Source organism: Solanum tuberosum, unplaced genomic scaffold (genome assembly GCF_000226075.1).
Source record: "Solanum tuberosum cultivar DM 1-3 516 R44 unplaced genomic scaffold, SolTub_3.0 scf00551, whole genome shotgun sequence".
Lineage (NCBI taxonomy): Eukaryota > Viridiplantae > Streptophyta > Magnoliopsida > Solanales > Solanaceae > Solanum > Solanum tuberosum.
This window is the reverse complement of record NW_006239473.1, coordinates 283,161-300,012: the sequence shown is the minus strand read 5'-3', so window position 1 is coordinate 300,012 and position 16,852 is coordinate 283,161. Positions and strand designations below refer to the sequence as shown.

At 30.8% G+C, this 16,852-nt stretch overlaps 1 protein-coding gene across 1 annotated transcript in view; it reads left to right on the top strand.

Moving 5' to 3' along the window:
- Positions 1-13,609: 13,609 nt before the first annotated feature.
- The window catches only part of LOC102596636 (peroxisome biogenesis protein 1), a 29,019-nt gene continuing 25,776 nt past the window's right edge, over positions 13,610-16,852 (top strand). Inside the window, exons 1-4 of the mRNA XM_006365370.2 lie at positions 13,610-13,907; positions 14,031-14,204; positions 15,734-15,833; positions 16,355-16,840. Of these exons, the coding sequence (XP_006365432.1) occupies positions 13,704-13,907; positions 14,031-14,204; positions 15,734-15,833; positions 16,355-16,840 (964 nt within the window). The 5' untranslated portion in view covers positions 13,610-13,703. The remainder of the gene's footprint in view (positions 13,908-14,030; positions 14,205-15,733; positions 15,834-16,354; positions 16,841-16,852) is intronic.

Below are 16,852 nucleotides of genomic sequence, written 5' to 3'. Positions count from 1 at the left end.
ACCTAAAATGATGACGATGGCGTCTGTCACTTAAAAGGCAGAATCACGTTGTGTACTGTTGATAGACTATTCAAGAAGTAAAATGTTAGAAAAAATGGAATGAGAAATTTCAAAATTATCTTTGGTCATTCAAGATACTCACACTTTTACTAAATAGCTAAAACGGAAAAAAGACAATTTTCTAACTTTTTAATTACCGTTTAAATGATTTGAAATGAAAATTATATATATAATATAAGATGAGAGGTAATAACGCCTAGGTGGCAGCACAAGGAAAGTTCTCACATTTTCAAATTTTATATACAAATTAAATATTAAAAAATTTAATTTTAATTTTTTTTTTAAATGTCATTTCATTACGGTTATAAACTTTACCATTATCCTTTAAAACTACCATCTTATTTAACGTTATAAATTGGTTCAATCTTCAACAATCATCATTGCCTATAAATATTCTCAAAAGATTCAAAAATAATTATAATTATACTTGTTTAATATTGTTGCTTCATTTTCATTTATTTTGTTAATGTTGTCATATTCAACTATACAACTCAAACCTTCTATTCTTGCTATTCTACATATGCAATATACACTTGCAACAATCATATGTCTCTCCAGAATCATTATAGTTCATTCCGCAAGATAATAAAAAAAAATTATTTATTTTAATCTCAAATATTCAGCAAATTTAATCTGTATAATTTCTCACTTTGATATATCTATACGCATGTATTTCTACATACAATCAAGTTTTCAATATTTTTATGATCAATTATTTTCTTTTTAAACCCAAATTCTTAGTTGCGCCTTTGGAAATTTATTTTTAGTGATATGAACTAAATATGATTGATGAATTGAGTTAATGTCTTTTTTATGATTTTTATTGTTTTGCCTATACGTTTGAAGCACATTTATTTAGCATGTGTATGTCTATAATTCAATGTCCTCTTAAAATTCATTAAAACATATACAAATTATTTTAGAGCACAAATATAAAATGCTCAAAATGTGATTTGTTGACAAATTTCTACTAACTTAATATAACATTAAGAATTAAGTATAAATCATAGATTTATCATTATCTTGCTGATTTTTTATTTTAAGTCTTTTATTACATTTATTTTGTTGTTACAAAAGTAATGACTATTATATATACCGTTACAAAACATCTATATATATATCATAATAAAGTTGAATGAGAAAACGGTGATGTGGCGCTCTCTATGAGCTTCAATCCTATTTATCTTCTTTTTTTTGTGATTTTTTTGGCCATTTTTCTAATTTTAAAAGACTTAATTTTATTTAAAAATATTTACAAAACATTAAACATAGTCAATTAATAATAAAGCCCAATTTACTGAAACTCCTCTATTATGTGCCTATAAAGACACATTAATTTGAAGAAACTAAATAATAAAGCTTATTAACGGTAGAAATTAGTAACTGTGATCATAAGTTAAAAGTTTATGGGCACATTAATTTTTTAAATATTATTTTGTCACTTCAACTTCTTACCAATAATATCTATAAATTATCATATTGAAAACTTTTGTTTCTTCATCTTGTCTCTTCTGGGTATCTAAATTTTACAAATAAAAAATCTTGATAATCATTTATGTTGTCGATTTAATAATGGGCTGATTTTGAGTTTTTGCCTTCGTCATCAAACATCTTCACGAGTTCACTAATCAACAAAAATATATATCACTTGCTGGATTTTGTTACATGGTGTAATTTTTTTTTTAAATCTTCATGATCATTAATGTTTATTCTGCTTTTTTTATTCTCTTTGGTCTTTATTATTTTTTTGCCATTATTTTATGTAAGCAAATATTTTTTATGAGTATTATAGTTATTAAGATGTGCTAAATTATCAAAAAGGATTGAATATGGATGTTGAATGGGAAACTATCTTATTATAATGAAATTGATTAATTTTATTATTTTCATTCTTTCTGCATATAAGTGTTTGAAAATTGTTTGGTTAAATTCAAACTCTTGTACCTTTTTTTGGGTCAAGCTTTATTCCTCAATAAAAGAGTATGAATTGAATGAAAATAATTTAAGCAAGAATAAATTTATTTTATTACTATTATAATAGGATAATTTACTATATTGAAATTCTCGAGTTTTATTATTAACAAACAGTCTTCAATGAATTCAATATTTTGCTTAATCAATATGTTTGATTTTTTAGGAGGATTTGCAAATACTTATATGCACATGCTGCATCTTCTTCTTTCTCATTAAATTTCCTATTCATTCAGTTTCTTTTTCCATTCCATAATTCAATTTTTTTTTTAAAGTATAAATTACATAAATCTCATAATTTTAAGAGTTAATTACATATTTTTCTACTCTTTTTCAAATTACAAAATTTCTTAAAATTTATGAATTTCGGATATATCACTGAACTTTCGAAGACATCAACTGACAGCCAGATACATAGGGGAGAGATGTATCCGAGAGGGGATATGGATGTATCAGAAAGGTGATAAGACATCTGGATAGAAAGTGGGAGAGATGTATCTGAGAGGGGACGGATGATCATAGAGGAGAGAGATGTATCCGAGAGGGCGATAAGGATGTATCAGCTAGAGGAGAGTGATGTATTCGGGAGAAGATTTTTGAATTTTTTTTTAAATGATAGGAATTTTTAGAGATTATGATAAAATAAGATATGAATTTAGGTAATTTAAACTTTAAAAAATATGTATATTTTATTTGTGGTGTCACACTACAACTGATTGCAGGCATTATTTTGTACAAGTTCGCCAGTAAATTTAGTCCAAAGTAATGCAAAAAGGTTAGTACATATAATGTTGTTTTATCAACAAGTTAAAATCATATCATAATGTGTAGCTAAACTTTGTTTCATAAGACAATGTGATAAAATCCAAAATATCTAAGTACCAACATGATACAAATTACTTAAAACAGTGTTTAGTTTTAATAGAGCAAATGTCTCAATGAGTCGAAGTAATGTAGATAGTTGGTCAATTAACCGCTTAAGCTTGAAATGGTATGTACATGTATAATATGTATATAATTGGGTCGGCCTATATAATTGTGTATGATTTATATATATAATTAGAAAAAATAAATAATAATTTTGATCAATTATTTGTGACACATCCCGATGAAATTAGGGGTATTATATTTAAAATTTTAACTTTTACTTTATTTTCAAGTAGTTAAAAATAAAAAAATTATCTTATATCGTGCTAATAAGACAAATTTATATTCATGCATAACACTCTTATATTGATTTATTATCTCGACATAGTGGACAAGGCTCATGGCTTAAGAATGAAGATGGTGTTATGCCTCCAAGCTCGATAGGTCATTAGTTTTTGCAGATCTTTAATTTTTGATAATAAACATCATAAATAAAATATTTGATAACCGCGCGTAGCGCGGCCGAGTTACCTAGTTAGCTTTATCAAGGAGAATAGTTTAAAATGAGATTAAGCAAAGTGGCACGCTATTGAAAAGCCACTTAACAATTTTAAATTTAATTTAATTTTAAAAAAAATTAACTTAAAAATAGAAATTCATGTCCGGAGAGTTCTAAATGTACTCTTAGTTTTTCATAAATTTATACTTTCGGATGTTATAAAATATATTTAAATAGTAAATAAAACAAAAAATAGGATATTATAATAACAATAAAAATAACTACAGCAATAGTAATAACAATAAAAATAATAGAAATAGTTCAGTACGTAGTATTTCTTTAAAAGCAATAACAATAACAACCATAGTAGTAGTAATAACAACAATAATAATAACAAAATAAAAGAAAAAATTACACCAATAATTACTATAAGTCCATGGCTCTGATACCACAATGACAACGGATCGCACAGTCAGACTGTTAGGAACCTTTACTAACATAGTTTTAACTTGGAAACAGTGTATGAAAGCCTCTACTATCCGGGTCCGCCCTGGTTCGCCCTCCACATGGGTAATCCAACGAATTTCTTCGGCGACCTTTCATAAATCGGCCTGGTTAAACTATAGCTGACCTTAGTCTAACTATTTAATCTGTCTACATAATAAACACAATGTCATTTTATAGTAATCTAGTATGCTATGGTTCAACACAAACAGTTTAGCCCATCATAGGACTTATGAACATAAAGAAAATCAAAATAATAAAGAGAATAGTACCTTGAGACGATATCTTCGAAACCAAATTGCAAATTTTATTCAAACTTTGAAAATTGAGAAAATATTACAAAGAGAGAGGTATAGAGAGTGAGGGGGTTCTAAAACCTGCCTCTAACTAAACACACTTCCTTTACTTATATAGTGGTGGAAGGAATCTTTAAGATAAAACCAAACAAAAAGAAATTGGCCCACGTCTTTACAATGGCCATTCATACAATAAAGAGGCTGACACATTCATATGGCCTTTTATTCCATTATATAAAGTAGTTTGGCCTCATTATATGTGGCCGACACCTTTATCAAAGTAGCTTCAATTATTTTGGCTTCGTATGACACCAAGTATGCTGATAGCTATACTTTTTCTTTTCCTTTGCCAGCTGCACTCACACTCGAAGATTCTTCGATTTGTTTTTGATAATTTTGTAGGATAGCTTCAATGTCGATTTCTTCATCACTATCCACATTTTGTCCTTCACCTGCTAAACAAGTTTCTTTATTTTCATCATTGGTATGACTGGATGCCATGGAAGTATCATATGTTAATTCAACATCAAGATTTTTCATTAAATCCCTTTTCACTTCCTCCATATAAATCGCTATTGCTTCCGACTTCAAAATTAATCCCTTCTTCATTTGAAGTTTTCTAGTAATTTTTTTGAATGGAATAAAATCATCCATCGCTGGTGAATCATTTGTGGCGGAATTATAATAACCACTTATTTTTACATTTATCAAATCAAGGATTTCATGTCCATGCATATGTCCGTCCTGATTTTTCTGTAATAATTTACTCCAGAACTTTGTATAAAAAGTTCTTTGCAAACATGGGAATTCATCAGAAGTAGTATTAACTTCTATCGACCTATTTTAAGATCCATGGAATAGAGAATTTAATGAAGAAATTACATTAGTGACATTCCCTCAAAGAATATATTATTTTTCCTGTAAATTTTATAATCTTTTGGGGAGATATCTACCCACTCTAAATATAATTTCTTATAAGATTCTAGTAAACTTTTAACCGAGGGACCATATAATGTCCACCATCTACAAAATCAATTAGGAATATTCCTTTCAAATATAATAGAACATAACTTGATAAACCATGAATGCTTTCTATTAGCATTTTCATATAATAATGCTTTATTAAAGCCATCAATATAGTCCCAATAATTATATTTTACTGCAACTTTGTGTTCTGGGTGGATATAATCCATCTCTTTTAGAGGACTTAAACCTCATTCCTCTGGTGCCAAGACCTTTTTTATGATGAATTTAGAGAAGTTATAAACTTTCTTCGTATTAGCTGGGTAAAAATGTTGAAATTCACAAGACCCAGTAGCTGAGAGTATAATCTCATAATGCATTCTGTATTTGTATGCCAGAGTAGTATAACTTACCGTATCTAGGTACCTGGACATTATTTGCCAAGATTCATCTTTCCATCGTAAGTCACTGTTTTCCAATAGAAGTACCTGGACATTGTTTGCCCGAGTAAAATTGAACTATGTAATGGCGTTTGTTATCCGGACAATATTGAGTCAATACTCCACCATATCCGATATCTGAAGCATCTGTTTCGACTGTTTTAGCCCAATTTGGATTGGCTAGGGTTAAACAGGGAAGATTTTTAACCTTTTCCTTTATTCGTTTAACTGCTTCAGTATGATCATCTGACCATGCCTTAGGATTATTTTTTAGCCTGTCATATAAAACAGCTGTATCTTTTGCTAAATCCTTTACAAAAGGAGCAATATAATTAAGACTCCCAAGAAATCTCTGTAACTGAGTTTTGTTAGTAATAATATCAGGAAATTTAGAAGCAAATTCAATACTTCTATTGATAGGACTAATATTTCCTCGTTCAATGTTATGACCAAGAAACCTGACATTTGTTTTAAATAATGCCATCTTAGGTTGGGATAAAACCAAGCCATTTTGAATAATTATTTTTTTAAACAATTCAAGATGTTTAAAATGAGTTTCCACATTTTTGAAAAATACCATAATATCATCTATATAGACTATGATGAAATTACTATAAGGAATGAATATATCATTCATTATTTTCTGAAATTCTGATGGAGCATTTTTCAAACCAAATGGCATAACATTCCATTCAAACTGCCCCATTGGTACATTAAAAGCAGTTTTGAACCTGTCTGATTTAGCTATCTGAATCTGTCAATAACCTGATTTGAGATCAAATTTAGAGAATATAATAGCATCATAAATTATGTCTAATAAATCCTTCTTATTAGGGATGGGATACCTGATCTATCTTAAAGCTTTATTAAGTGGTTTGTAATTTATTACCAAACGAAGCGCTCCTCTTTCCTGTTCTGCATGTTTATTAACATAGAGCGCCGTACAAGACCATGGTGACTTTGATTGCCTTATCAGGCCCTTTTGAAGTAAAGAACTTATCTCCTTTTTACACAACTCCAAATATTTCGAGTTCATCTGGCAAGGTCTCGCCTTGGTAGGAATATTAGATTCATCAAAATCATCTTTATATGGAAGACTAACTACATGCTTTTTCCTGTTCCAAAAAGCATTGGGATGATCTCAGCAAATATCCAGAGAAAACTGATTACTTAGAATAACAATCTTTTCCTGTAATTTAGGGTTTTGTAAAATATTATCAACTTCAATACTATTAATTTCTTGCTTTATAAAATTGACTTGCTTATTTTTTGAAATCAATAATTTTGCAGTTAAATCATTTATTATTCTAGTAAATGGTTTTGTTACAAACTCGAGTATAAAAGGTTTGTTATTCCAAGTCCCTATAACTTTATCATTATCCCAATGAGTAAGTGGGAAAATATCATTTATGAAAGGGACACCCAAAATAATTTGATTGGTAATATTTTTTACTAAAACAAAGCTTTGAGGAACACAATCTTTTTCTTTACAAATAAAAGTTTTAGGTAATTTAAATTCGATGTTCATTTTGCTACCATTAGCAGAACGAAGACTATGAGTAGTTTATGAAAATATCTTGAAGGTATAAGTCCTTCTTGAATACAGTTTAAATCAGCTGCACTATCAATAAGAGCAATAAATTCTTTTTTATAATTATAATCTATTAAAAGAGTAATTTTAGTATAAAACTTTTGTGAAGTAAAAGCTTTAAGACTGTATAAGAAGTCTGATTTATTATTTCTTAAATAAAGATTTTTCATGAAATCAAGACTATCATTTTCTCCTTCAATAGAGGAAGATGATTCAGAAGCATTTTCTAAATCTTGACGAGTTTGGATAGCATCCAGTCTTATCTCTATCACCACATTCTTTTCTTTTAACCGTATAATATCTTCTTTGAGATTATCAATCTCTTTTTTTAAATCACTAATAGTAGTAGGAGAGCTTATTAATTTTCTCCTTTCAAGTAATAGATTTTTAACCTCTGCCATGGTATATGAACCTTCCTTAGTAGGGATTTCCCAGGAATATAATCCTTATTCTTACTGGTAGAAGTACTATTATTTTTATCAATAATTTGAGCTCTTATGTCTGGATCTTTAATACTTTGCAAGAGCTCCAAGACTTGATCATTATCAATGACATTGATACTTAATTCCTTAAATTGATCATAGATCTTATAAAGATCATCTTCATCGTCATCTTTTTCACATGCCATTCCTTGTTGGCAAGGTGAACATTCATCATCCGAAGTCATAAAAATTTCTTGTTGAAGAGCTTTAAGATCTTCACTAGTTGAGGATCCACTACTGTTACCTTCCGAGTCTGATTTGTCGGAACCAGAATTAAGCATAATCTTATAAAGAGAATCATTTATATTATCATCTATGTCAAGGTTCTTAATCTTTTCCTTGACTCGACAGTCTCTGGCATAATGGCCAAATCTTCCACATTTGTGACAAGTATCTGACTTGTTATAATTATGGTGATACTTCTTTTTTCTCTTAGAAGAGTCTCCTTTTCCGTCTTTCGCTCGTCGAAGCTTCTTCTCAATTTTCTTTTTCTTCCATTTTTCATAATCCTTTTTGGAAGAATTATTCTTTTTAGAAATATATTCCTTTTCTTTAGATTTTTGCTTAGGAACATCAAATGCGAATTGCTCGTAGAATTCTCCTAATTGTTTTCTTTCATTTAAGCGATGTCGCTTAATTTATTGATTCAGCTTAGTTTCATTACATAAGGAAAATCCTTCCTGTACACAAGCACTTATAAGCTTTTCATAAGTGAAGTTATCATAATTGATACTGGGACTATCTCCTCGAATAACTTTTCTGACTCTTTCTGCAAAGAGATTTGGTAGTCCATCTATAAATTTGGACTTTCAATGAGTACTATTACACTCGGGTAATTCCATTACTCTACACAAGAACACATCTTTATAATACCTAAATGATGTAAGAGTCTTACACCTTAAGTTTTGAAGTAGAGTCCTGATAGTCTCACTATTATCCGACCATCTTCATGAGAAATGTTCTATAATATTTAGAACCAATGTATAAACTGCATTCTGAGTAACATTATCTCCTTCTTGTTTTACTGTCAACAGGACGTTATCCCTTTGATCTTGGTTGAGATAATTATCCCACCAACCTTTTAATTGGCCAGTAAAACCAGCAGTTATCATATCTGCAATAGTTTTATCACTATTTTTATTAGCTTTACAAATAGTACTATACATAAGCATTCTATGGACAGTTGTATAAATCTGTCGGTCAGTATAACCATTGATATTCCATTCATAGATTTCTTTACCATTATAACTAATAGTTATAATGTGTTCATGTTCTTCCAGCAAAACATTTTGTGGAATGGGCCTAGGATAGTAAAACATCCTTTGGACGGGTTTTCTAGCATATTTTTCTGATATTTTATTAATATCATCAAAAAAGTTGTTATTAACGTAACTAGGTTCTCCTTTAGAAGTTGTCAGCATTTATTGGGTGTACTCCTCCTCCTGTGAACCTTTTTTCTAAAAACTTTTCAAGATCTGAATAATCCTTGATCTTAAAATCTTCAATCTCAGGAGGAGGTTGCAAGCTGCTATGAGCTATTTTTTCTTTACCCTTGACTTTTGTAGGCAATAAAGATATTATCTTATCCACCTTATCATGTAAATAAATAATATGTTCACCCAAAATACTCATATAAATATTGACGTAATTATTTTGCTTAATCATGACATTAACATGTTGTGTAGTAACTAAAGCAGTATCATTTTCAAATAATTTTGAAAAAGCATTAAAATTAACAATTTTATCATTTTTATTAATTTGAAAAGATTGTAATGGAGGGAAAACAGATTTAGTAATTTCTCCGTTACTTAACATAAAATCTCTTTCTAACATAGAGATATAGTTATGAACATGTTTACACATAAACCAAGGTACGAAAGGAACTAATTTATTAATCTTTGAATCAACAATATATTTATAGAATTCTTATTGGAATTCATATTGCTCATTTTTATTAAAATTCTGGAAAAATCATTTTCTAAATAGTTTTTCATTTTCTTTGCTGAAAATCTTTAGCGATTCGTGCTCTTGTCGGGGAACCCGGGCTAAAATCAATTTGCTTGTCAGACATCATAAACAAATTTTTAAGTAGTTAATCCATCTGGAAAATTCATTTCAAATTCAATTATATCTAAATCTGAACTAGGTCTGGGAACAGGTCTAGCAATATTATCGTTATCAATTTTTATATTATCGCATCTATAAATTTCTCTAATTTGAGAGGTAGATGCCCTAGAAGGAATTTGCACAATATAATCCATAGGAGAAATATAAGAGGAATTTGATCTAGTAATTCTAGAAGACATGCTACGATTATCAATAAGCATGTTAGCCGGTTTTGAAAATTTAATTTTTACAGTTCCATCATTCAACTGTTCAATTTCAGAGACATCCGCATTAATATTATTTCGGGGTTTGGTAGTGTTTTCAATAACCCACTCTTGTGAAAAATCAATTTCTTCCCACTTGATAGGTCTTCTAGTGACTACCTTAGATTTATCAAAATTAGTTTCTATAAGAATAGTTTAGTTTTTAAAATTAATTACTTTGCACATAGGATTCAAAGTATGCAAAAGTTTATAATATATTCTATAACAAATACAAACAACTTAAGTGCCAGACATATAATCATAACCATGAAGTTTAACATTTAATATAAGAGAACTTAATGAATTCTCATCCTGTAATGAAATCTGCAAGTTAGGAGATGCATTAAAATATACTGGTCCATATACAAGACTAGTTTTAATTGTCCCTATAAGAGGCTTTTTCCAATTATGATTACTTCACTTATAGAAAGCTTATAAGTGCTTGTGTACAGGAAGGACTTTCCTTATGTAATGAAATTAAGCTAAATCAACAAATAAAGCATTATTATATGAAAATGCTAATAGAAAAGCATTCATGGTTTATTAAGATATGTTCTAATATATTTGAAAGGAATATTCCTAATTGGTTTTGTAGATGGTGGATATTATATGGTCCCTCAGTTAAAATTTTACCAGAATCTTATAAGAAATTATATTTAGAGTGGGTAGATATCTCCCCAAAGATTATAAATTTACAGGAAAATAATATATTCTTTGAGGGAATGTCACTAATGTATTTCTTCATTGAATTCTCTATTCCATGGATCTTAAAATGGTCGATAAAAGTTAATACTACTTCTGATGAATTCTCATGTTTGCAAAGAACTTTTTATACAAAGTTCTGGAGTAAATTATTACAGAAAAATCAGGACGGACATATGCATGGACAGGAAATCCTTGATTTAATAAATGTAAAAATAAGTGGTTATTATAATTCCGCCACAAATGATTCACCAGCGATGGATGATTTTATTCCATTCAAAAAAATTACTAGAAAACTTCAAATGAAGAAGGGATTAATTTCGAAGTCGGAAGCAATAGCGATTTATATGGAGGAAGTGAAAAGGGATTTAATGAAAAATCTTGATGTTGAATTAACATATGATACTTCCATGGTATCAGCCAGTCATACCAATGATGAAAATAAAGAAACTTGTTTAGCAGGTGAAGGACAAAATGTGGATAGTGATGAAGAAATCGACATTGAAGCTATCCTACAAACTTATCAAAAACAAATCGAAGAATCTCCGAGTGCGAGTGCAGCTGGCAAAGGAAAAGAAAAAGTATAGCTATCAGCATACTTGGTGTCATTAGAAGCCAAAATAATTGAAGCTACTTTGATAAAGGTGTCGGCCACATATAATAAGGCCAAACTACTTTATATAATGGAATAAAAGACCATATGAATGTGTCGGCCTCTTTATTGTATGAATGACCATTGTAAAGATGTGGGCCAATTTCTTTTTGTTTGGTTTTATCTTGAAGATTCCTTCCACCACTATATAAGTAAATGAAGTGTGTTTAGTTAGAGGCAGGTTTTAGAACCCCCTCACTCTCTATACCTCTCTCTTTGTAATATTTTCTCAGTTTTCAAAGTTTGAATAAAATTTGCAATTTGATTTCGAAGATATCGTCTCAAGGTATTATTCTCTTTATTATTTTGATTTTCTTTATGTTCATAAGTCCATGATGGGCTAAACTGTTTGTGTTGAACCATAGCATACTAGATTAGTATAAGATGACATTGTGTCTATTTTGTAGACAGATTAAATAGTTAGACTAAGGTCAGATATAGTTTAACCAGGCTCTGATACCACAATTACAACGGATCACACAGTCAGACTGTTAGGAATCTTTACTAACATAGTTTTAACCTGGCAACAGTGTATGAAAGCCCCTACTATCCGGGTCCGCCCTGGTCCCCCCTCCACATGAGTAATCCAACGGGTAATCCAACGGATTCCTTCGGCGACCTTTTTTAAACCAGCCTGGTTAAACTATATCTGACCTTAGTCTAAATATTTAATCTGTCTACATAATAGACACAATGCCATCTTATAGTAATCTAGTATGCTATGGTTCAACACAAACAGTTTAGCCCATCATGGGGCTTATGAACATAAAGAAATATACCTCGTCTGTATCCGACTTTGGAAAATCTTGATAGCTTAATTAAGTGGCTACCTTGATGAGGATTTGATTTCTCGCATTGTAATTCCTCTCAATTTCTCCTTCCCCTACCCAGTATTTTTTTAAAAAAAAATACACAGCCTACTTTATTGTTGTTTGTATGTATAATAATTACTAAAACTAAATAGGTGATATTTTACACTACTATACAGAAGTACGTAATTAACCAATTTTTTTGTCACATATATATAAAAATATAGATAATTGTACGAACTTAAAAAAAAATTGAATGAAATATTTATTACACGTTAATTATCATGATTCTATTTTAGTTTTTTCTCAGTCAATTATTATGATGAGCTCTTTCAATCATTTGCTACAATAGTTAATATTTAAGAATAGGGCAAATAGTGATTTTAGTTCTTAAGTTAACGAGTAAGTATAATTTTGATCCATGTATTATCACACTTATCATTTTAAATGTTTAATTAAATTAAACATATAATTTTCATTCTTAAGGTTAATGAAAGTTAAAAATGTAACGAGATTGTAAACTTAAAATGAAAAATATAAAGCCCTTCTTCACTAACAAGATCACCGTCACGAATAATATATTAGTATCCTTCCATTAAATAGTTCACAATTAAGTGTTGTTACCACTGTTAAAGAAAAGAAAAATATTGAAAGATAGCTTGAAGTTGCTAAATATACCATATGGTTACAGTGACAAAATTAAAGTAGAAATTTCAGTAAGTATTTAAAATTTCAAATATACATATGAAAAATATATTTTTTATTCTATATACTTAATTTTTTCTATATATAATATAATTTTTAAAAAAGTGATGCTCAACCGATCACCCTTCGCTGCATATAGCTATGCCTCTAATCACCAAGCACTCACATCTTTAGCTAACAACCTTCTTTATTCCTGAGGCTCGAGATACTACAATGACATTCTCAATTTAACTCTCAAATGAAAATTTTATATTGCAAAACAACATATCAAGTTATTAACCATAATTATCTTGCCGACGAAATGAAACTTTTGTTATTTTTTATTATTATTATACATATAAAAATATATGCTTTATTGAAATTTCAATATTTATAATTTTAAGGATCAAAATCATACGTTTATTTTAATTGAAGATTTAAAATATTTAGTGAAATAATACTAAAACGAAAACTACAATTACTCAGTAACATAAAAACTAAAATAACTATTTATCCTTTAGAATATATTATGAAATTAATAATTATCGTAATAATCTCGATCATTTTAAAGTAATAAAAAATAATATATCGGAATTACCTACCTAATTAATTATATCCCAAATCATGGGATAAGGATAGTGACCCACTTACCCATCACATTTTATTCGGGTCGGGTCTAACAACCTACCATATTCAATGATTAGGAGTCCCTCGGGAAAAGCAACATTTTAGTCAGCAATCAGTCTCGTTCTGTTCTGCCTCATCTAAAAGAGAAACAATTCATCCATCTCACACTCCAAAATCATCTGAAAAAATGGAGTTGGAGGTGAGAGTTGTCGCCGGAATTGAGAGCTGCTTCGTATCGCTACCAGTGACGTTACTCCAGACTCTCGAATCCACCACTGCTTCCGGTTACCTTCCTCCTGTTCTAGCCCTCGAACTCCGCTCCGGCAACAATCTCTGGCGCCTAGCTTGGTCCGGTTCCGCTTCATCCAATCCATTTCCTAATTCAATTCAGGTTTGCACTTCAATTTCTCCGTTTAGAAACTCTGTTAGAAGGCGGTAGAATGATTAGGCAAACTTTGGTAACTGTACAGTACTACAGTGTTCATTTTTAAATTTTCGTTTTGTGTGGATGTAGATTGCGAAGCAATATGCGGAGTGTATTGGATTGTCGGATCGTACTGTGGTTCAAGTAAAAGTAGTGTCCAATTTGCCTAAAGCTACTATGGTTACCATAGAGCCAGATACTGAAGATGATTGGGAAGTTTTGGAGCTTAATGCTGAGCATGCAGAGCAAGCTATCTTAAAGCAGGTGCTTAATACTATTAGTATGTGTTACTGAGAGGGAGTTTGTTGTTTTTCTTGTTTTAAGTTTTTCCTTGATGTTTGTTATCAAAGAATAGTTTTTCCTCGAACTCGTATATCCATTTGTTTTAGCCTTTCAAGGTTTTGCTGTAGTTTTTGCTTATAAATGGTTAGGACCAAAATGGAATGGATAAGAAACTACCAGGATATGATCTTTCATGTGAACTTTATCCTTGATCACTTAAAATTTCATAAGGATGGCAATGCATAAGACAATAACATTAGTGTTGGAGCCAGGGGATATTCTAGCGAACTGCTTATTCCCCTAAAGAAAAGAAAAAAAAGAAAAAAGAAAAAGTAATTTCAATTACAGTTGGAACAACCACCCTAATGGGATTTGTAGTCTGCATGAATGGGGAAGGTAGGGATGGGGCAGTAAGAGGGTGAAAAAAGTGCAAGAGTGATGTACTGCACGCCAATATGTTTATTTGTATACTTTGTCCATGTTTCTTCGCTGATTTCTTGCAGTAGTCTGACAAGTTTCTATCTTTGTTTCAGTCTGATACATAAATAAATCTCAATTCATACAGTTTTTAAGAAGTATTTGAGTGCGAGAAAGTTGGATCAGACACCACGGTTATCAAAAATTAAAAGATTTAATAAAATATTAATTTTGTGACCTATGGACATTACTAAGATAAACAAGCAAAGATGAACATATGCTTTATGGGATTTTGTTAGCTTAAGGCAACAGATGCCGTTCGCCCCGAGAAGTCAAGGCTATCAGACAATTGATCAAACTTCTTTTTTATAAATCTTGGTTATAGTTGAATTTATGAAAGATCGACCTGCTGTATGACAGTGAAGTGGGATTTGATTCTTTGGATACTTAAGTCAACCTTGTGCTGCCGGAGAAAAAGAATCATACCATTGGTTGCTGAATGGCATCCTTTCTCTTTGCTCTGAGTTTTTGGTTTACTGCTCAGAAATTCTGCCAGAAAGTACTTAAAATTTAAAGTAGAATACGCATGTGCATCTATATTGTTTTGGCAATTTGTGGGAGGGAATGCTTGAGATTGTTTCAGATCCTACCTAATATCTAGAATTATCTGTGTGTTAATACAGAGTCACATAGTGTGTGTGTTGATGGGAGGTAGTAGGTACCAAGTGTAGGAGTCCAGGTGAGAAAGTTGGCCCGAGTTTCACAGTTGTTAAAAGAACAAAAAAGTAATTAGAACATATTACCACATATTATATATATTGACATGTTTTTACTCGTTCCGCACTTTCAGTTCGCTCCACTTATTAAATCAGAAAAAATAATTTATCACCTTGACCTAGAAACCCACTTATTGGAAGGTAATCCGTGTTCAAATCAAAGTTAGTATACTATTCCGTCTATACTTTTCTTTCATGAACAGTGTAAAGTAAAAACAGAACAGTGTAAAATCAAACAAAATATTTAACTTGAAACCCAGGGAATGATATTTTTTTCTTGAAGTTGACCAATATTCAACCATTTTATATTTTATACAGGTTGCGATTGTCTATGGAGCAATGCGATTTCCTTTGTGGCTGCATGGGCAAACAATTATCACATTTAAAGTTGTTTCAACCTTTCCGCTGACACCGGTAGGTAAGAGGATGTTAATTCATTGGTTGATGGATGTCATTTAATGCTTATAATTGTAGTCTATTTCTAGATAGAAACTTGGTCAATTTCCTTAAAAGCTTGCCCAACTGTAATATAAAGTTTCTGAAGAGAAGATGCATGTCGTGGAGTTTAACTCTTTCATGTATTCTCTGACAATGTTACCTAAATCCTTGTATTACTTACTAGGAAGAGAAGATAATTGCTGGTATCTATTACCTGGGACTGTCATTTACCAAGATCGTGGATTAAGGCTTCTTGATGCCTTCATTATCAATAACCAAATTGCTATTTAAGGAGGGAAAGAAGATTATGGTGTGTGAAATTTTAATAAATGCTGCATATTTGCAATATGCTTGTTTGATTTTTTACCTCTTCCTTTAACTTCATTTTGGTGGCAAATGAGGTCAACGGTGGTAGGACATATAAAATGTTCTTTTCATGTGCTTAATCTGTATTTTAAAACTTCAAAATCGTGAATATCTGACTTGCCTGGTTGTTATCAGTACAACTTGTCCCTGGAACTGAAGTTGCTGTTGCTCCAAAAAGGCGCAAAAGAAATATTAGTTCGGGTGAGGAATCCATGATGCAAGACGATGAGCTTTCGGTCTCAAAGGCACTATTGAGAGTCCAAGATACTGATGATCAATGTATTCACAAATACGAGGCTGATGGAGTCGAGATGAGAGTGGTTTTGACTTCTGCTATCTTCATTCATCCTGAGACGGCCAGTATATACTCTTTTGAACCTCTTCAGACTGTGGTAATAATTCCCAGATTGCTTCCCAGAGAAACCAAGAAGAACCATGAGACAGATAGCCGTACAGGGAAAAGTAGTGTAACTTCAAAGGAAGGCAATGTAGGAGTTCTACCTGACAAGCACAATATCCATCAAGCAATGGTTCGTCTAATATTTTCAGAATCAGTGGCTAAAGGACATATCATGCTTCCTCGGTCTATTCGGCTTTATTTGAGAGCAGAGTTACACTCACGTAGGTTTTTCT